The sequence below is a fragment of the Cebus imitator genome, unplaced genomic scaffold (assembly GCF_001604975.1).
Source record: "Cebus imitator isolate Cc_AM_T3 unplaced genomic scaffold, Cebus_imitator-1.0 Scaffold107, whole genome shotgun sequence".
NCBI classification, from domain to species: Eukaryota; Metazoa; Chordata; class Mammalia; order Primates; family Cebidae; genus Cebus; species Cebus imitator.
Window position 1 is genome coordinate 6,768,104 of NW_016107422.1, and position 6,000 is coordinate 6,774,103.

The window sequence follows — 6,000 nt, forward strand, 5'->3', positions numbered from 1 at the left end:
TTTGATAAATTGACAGAAGTAGGATTCAGAAGGTGGGAAATAACAAACTCCTTTGAAAAGGAGCATGTTCTAACCCAATGCAAGCAGGCTAAGAACGTTGAAAAAAGTTAGACAAATTGCTAACTATAATAACCACTTAAGAGAAGAACATAAATGACTTCATGGAGCTCAAAAATGCAGCACAAGAATTTTGCAAAGCATACACAAGTATCAGTAGCCGAATTGATTGAGCAGAAGAAAGGGTATCAAGAGATTGAAGATCAACACAATGAAATAAAGCAAGAAGACTAAAGAAAAAAAGAGTGAAAATAAATGAACAAAGCCTCTAAGAAATATGGGACTATGAGAAAGGACCAAATCTGTATTTGATTGGTGTATCAGAAAGTTACGGGGAAAATGGAACCAAGTTGGAAAACACTCTTCAGGATAACATTCAAATTCAGGCAATACACAAAACACCACAAAGATAGCCCTCGAGAAGAGCAACCCCAAGACATATAATCATCAGATTTACCAAGGAGGAAATGAAGGAAAAAATGCTAAGGGCAGCCAGAGAGAAAGCTTACGTTATCCACAAAGGGAAGCCCATCAGACTAACAGCACATCTCTCAGCAGAAACCCTACAAGCCAGAAGAGAGTTGGGGCCAATATTCAACATTCTTAAAGGAAAGAATTTTCAACCCAGAATTTCATATTCAGTCAAACTAAGCTTCTTATGTGAAGGAGAAATAAAATACTTTACAGACAAGCAAAGGCTAAGAGATTTTGTCACCACCAGGCCTGCCTTACAAGAGCTCCTGAAGGAAGCACCTAACATTGAAAGGAAAACCCAGTACCAGCTACTGCAAAAACACAGCAAATTGTAAAGACCACTGACAACATGAAGACACTGCATCAACAAGCAAAATAACCAGGTAGCATTCTAACAACAGGATCAAATTCACACATAACAATATTAACTTTAAATGTAAATGGGCTAAATGTCCTAAGAAAAAGACTGACAAATTGGATAAAGACTCAAGACCCAGACTGGGTGCAGTGGCTCACGCCTGTAATCCCAACACTTTGGGAGGCCAAGGTGGGTAGATCACAAGGTCAAGAGATTGAGACCATCCTTGCCAACATGGTGAAACCCCACCTCTACTAAACAAAACAAAAACATTAGCTGGGTGTGGTGGCACAAGTGTAAAGTCCCAGCTACTCAGGAGCTAAGGCAAAAGAATCACTTGAACCCAGGAGGCAGAGGTTGCAGTGAGCCGAGATTGCACCTTTGCACACCAGCCTGGATGACAGAGTAGGACTCTGTCTCAAAATAAAAATTAAAAAAAAAAAAGGAGTCAAGACCCATCTGTGTGCTATATTCAGGAGACCCATCTCACATGCAAAGACACACAGAGGCTTAAAATAAATGGATGGAGGAATATTTACCAAGCAAATGGAAAGCAAAAAAAAAAAAAAAAAAAAAAAAAGCAGGGATTGCAATCCTAGTCTCTGATTAAACAGACTTTAAACCAACAAAGATCAAAAGAGACAAATTTGGAAGGGCATTACATAAAGGGATCAATGCATCAAGAGCAGCTAACTATCCTAAATATATATGCACCCAATATAGGAGCACCCAGATTCATAAAGCAAGTTCTTAGAGACCTACAAACAGTCTTAGACTCCTACACAGTAACAGCGGGAGATTTTTAACACTCCACTGTCAATATTAGATCAACGAGACAGAAAATTAACAAGGATATTCAGGACTTGGACTCAGCTCTGGACCAAGTGGACCTAATAGAAATCTACAGAACTCTCCACTCCAAATCCACAGAATAGACATTCTTCTCAGCACCACATCACACTTATTCTAAAATTGATCACACAATTGGAAATAAAACACTCCTCAGAAAATGCAAAAGAACAGAAATCCTAACAGTCTCTCAGACCACAGTGCAATCAAATTAAAATTCAGGAGTAAGAAACTCACTCAAAACTGCACAACTACATGGAAACTGAACTGAACATTTATCCTGCTCCTGAATGACTACTGGATAAATAAAAAATGAAGGCAGAAATAAAGATGTTCTTTGAAACCAATGAGAACAAAGATACAATGTACCAGACTCTCTGGGACACATTTAAAGCAGTATGTAGGGGAAAATTTATAGCACTAAATGCCCACAAGAGAAAGGGGGAAAGATCTAAAATTGACACCCTAATGTCACAATTAAAAAAATACTAGAGGAGCAAAAACAAATTCAAAAGCCAGCAGAAGATAAGAAATAACTAAGATCAGAGCAGAACTGAAGGAGATAGAGACATGAAATATCCTTCAAAAAGAAAAAAAAAAAAAATCAATGAATACAGGAGCTGGCTTTTTGAAAAGATCCACAAAACAGACTGCTAGCCAGACTAATAAAGAAGAATAATCAGCCCTTCTGTCTTCCTCGGCGCTGCGTACGGAGGTAGCAGAGATCTCCTCCTTGGCATCATGGCCGCCCTTAGACCCCTTGTGAAACCCAAGATCGTCAAAAAGAGAACCAAGAAGTTCATCCGGCACCAGTCAGACCGTTATGTCAAAATTAAGCGTAACTGGCGGAAACCCAGAGGTATTGACAACAGGGTTCGTAGAAGGTTCAAGGGCCAGATCTTGATGCCTAACATTGGTTATCGGAGCAACAAGAAAACAAAGCACATGCTGCCCAGTGGCTTCCGGAAGTTCTTGGTCCACAACGTCAAGGAGCTGGAAGTGCTGCTGATGTGCAACAAATCTTAGTGTGCTGAGATCGCTCACAATGTTTCCTCCAAGAAGCGCAAAGCCATCGTTGAAAGAGCTGCCCAGCTGGCCATCAGAGACACCAACCCCAATGCCATGCTGCGCAGCGAAGAAAATGAGTAGACAGCTTATGTGCAGGTTTTTTGTGTTTAAATAAACTGGCATCTTCCTTCCTTAAAAAAAAAAAAAGAATAATAATCAAATAGATGCAATAAAAAATGATAAAGGTGATATTACCACCGATTCCAGAGAAATACAAACTACCATCAGAGAATACTATACACATCTCTATGCAAATACACCAAAAAATCAATAAGAAATGGATAAATTCCTGGACACTTACACACAAGACTAAACCAGGAAGAAGTTGAATCCCTGAATAGACCAATAACAAGTGCTGAAATTGAGGCAGCAATTAATAGTCTACTAACCAAAACAAGTCCAGGACCAGACAGGTTCACAGTCGAATTCTACCAGAGGTACAAAGAGGAGCTGTACCATTCCTCCTGAAACCATTTCAAACACTAGAAAAACAGGGAATCCTTCCTAACTCATTTTATGAGGCCAACATCATCCTGATACCAAAACCTGGCAGAGACACAACTAAAAAAGGAAATGTCAGACCAATATCCCTGATGAACATCCATGTGAAAATCCTCAATAAAATGCTGGCAAATCAAATCCAATAGCACATCAAAAAGCTTATCCATCGTGATCAAGTCGGCTTCATCCCTGGGATTCCTTGTTTAACACACACAAATCAATAAATATAATCCATCACATAAACAGAACCAAAGACAAAAACCACAAGGTTATCTCAACAGATGCAGAGAAGGCCTTTGACAAAATTCGACAGCCCTTCGCGCTAAAAACTCTCAATAAACTAGGTATTGATGGAACATATCTCAAAATAATAAGAACTATTTATGACAAACCCACAGCCAATATCATACTGGATGGGCAAAAACTGGAAGCATTCCCTTGGGAAACCAGCACAAGACAAGAATGCCCTCTCTTACCACTCCTAGTCAACATAGTATTGGAAGTTCTGGCAAGGGCAATCAGGCAAGAAAAAGAAATAAATGGTATTCAATTAGGAAAAGAGGAAATCAACTTGTCTCTATTTGTAGATGACATGATTGTCTATTTAGAAGACTCCATTATCTCAGCCCAAAATCTCCTTAAGCTGATAAGCAATTTCAGCAAAATCTCAGGATACAAAATCAATGTGCAAAAATCACAAGCATTCCTACACACCAACAAGTCAAATCATGAGTGAACTTCCATTCACAACTGCTACAGAGAATAAAATACCTAGGAATACAACTTACAAGGGATGTGAAGGACCTCTTTAAGGAGAACTACAAACCACTGCTCAAGGAAATAAGAGGACACAAACGAATGGAAAAACATTCCATGCTCATGGTTAGGAAGAATCAGTATCATGAAAATGGCCATACTGCCCAAAGTAATTTATAAATTCAATGCTATCCCCATCAAGCTACCACTGACTTTCTTCAAAGAATTGGGGGGGGGGGGGCGGGGAATACCTTAAATTTCACATGGAACAAAAAATAGCCCGCATAGCCAAGACAATCCTAAGCAAAAAAAGCCAAGCTAGAAGCATCACACTAACTGGCTTCAAACAATACTGCAAGTCTACAGTAATCAAAACAGCATGGCACTGGTACCAAAACAGAAATACAGACCAATGGAACAGAACAGAGGCCTCAGAAATAATGCCACACATCTACAACCATCCAATCTTTGACAAACCTGACAAAACAACCAATGGGGAAAGGATGATTTAATAAATGATATTGGGAAAACTGGCTAGCCATATGCAGAAAGCCAAAACTGGATCCCTTCCTTACACCTTATACAAAAATTAACTCAAGATGAATTGAAGATTTAAACCTAAGACCTAAAGCCATAAAAACCCTAGAAGAAAACCTAGGCAAAATCATTCAGGATATATGCATGGGCAAAGACTTCACGACTAAAAAACCAAAAACAATGGGAACAAAAGCCAAAATAGATAAATGAAGTCTAATTAAACCGAAGAGCTATAGAACAGCAAAAGAAACTATCATTACTGTGAACATGAAACCTACAGAATGGGAGAAAACTTTGCAATCTAACCATCTGACAAAGGGCTAACATCCATAATCTACAAATAACTTAAATTTACAAGAGAAAACAACCCCATCAATAAGTGGGTGAAGGATATGAACAGATACTTCTCAAAAGAAGACATTTATGTGGCCAATAAACATGAAAAAAAGCTCATCATCACTGGCCATTAGAGAAATGCAAATCAAAACCACACTGAGATACCATTTCATACCAGTTAGAATAGTGATCATTTAAAAATCTGGAGACAACAGATGCTTTTTAATAGTGATCATTAAAAAATCTGGAAACAACAGAAATAGGAACACTTTTACACTGAGGGTGGGAGTGTAAATTAGTTCAACCATTATGGGAGACAGTGTGGTGATTACTCAAGGATCTAGAAATAGAAATACCATTGACCCAGCAATCCCATTACTGGGTATATATCCAAAGGATTATAAATCATTCTACTATAAAGACACATGCACACATGTTTATTGTGGCACTGTTCACCATAGCAAAGACTTAGAGCCAACCCAAATGCCCATCAATGAAAGACTGGATAAAGAAAATGTGGCATATATACACCATGGAACACCATGCAGCCATAAAAAAGGATGAGTTAAACCCCACCGTGTTCTTCAACATTACCGTCAACAGCCAGCTCTTGGGCCATGACTCCTTCAAGCTGTTTGCAGACAAGATTCCAAAGACAGCAAAAAATTTTTGTGCTCCGAGCACTGGAGAGAAAGGATTTGGTTATAAGGGTTCCTGCTTTCACAGAATTATTCCAGGGTTTGTGTCAGAGTGGTGACTTCACACACCATAATGGCACTGGTAGCAAGTGCATCTATGGGGAGAAATTTGATGATGAGAACTTCATCCTAAGGCATACAGATCCTGGCATCTTGTCCACGGCAAATGCTGGACCCAACACAAACGGTTCCCAGTTTTTCATCTGCACGGTCGAGACTGAGTGGTTGGGTGGCGAGCATGTGGTCTTCGGCAAGGTGAAAGAAGGCATGAATATCGTGGAGGCCACAGAGCACTTTGGGTCCAGGAATGGCAAGACCAGCAAAAGATCACCACTGCTGACTGTGGACAACTCTAACAAGTTTGAC

At 39.4% G+C, this 6,000-nt stretch overlaps 2 protein-coding genes across 7 annotated transcripts in view; one reads left to right on the forward strand and one right to left on the reverse strand.

Moving 5' to 3' along the window:
- Positions 1–6,000, reverse strand: part of FANK1 (fibronectin type III and ankyrin repeat domains 1) — a 144,136-nt gene that overhangs the window by 76,212 nt on the left and 61,924 nt on the right. The window lies entirely within an intron of this gene.
- On the forward strand, positions 2,428–2,916 carry LOC108310773 (60S ribosomal protein L32-like). The gene has a single exon (XM_037741790.1). It carries the CDS (start codon positions 2,480–2,482, stop codon positions 2,762–2,764), a length of 285 nt encoding a protein of 94 aa, XP_037597718.1. The 5' UTR covers positions 2,428–2,479; the 3' UTR covers positions 2,765–2,916.

What these genes read in the sequence shown, in the direction of transcription:
- LOC108310773 (XM_037741790.1), top strand. Translation starts at nt 2,480, where the DNA reads ATGGCCGCCCTTAGACCCCTTGTGAAACCCAAGATCGTCAAAAAGAGA.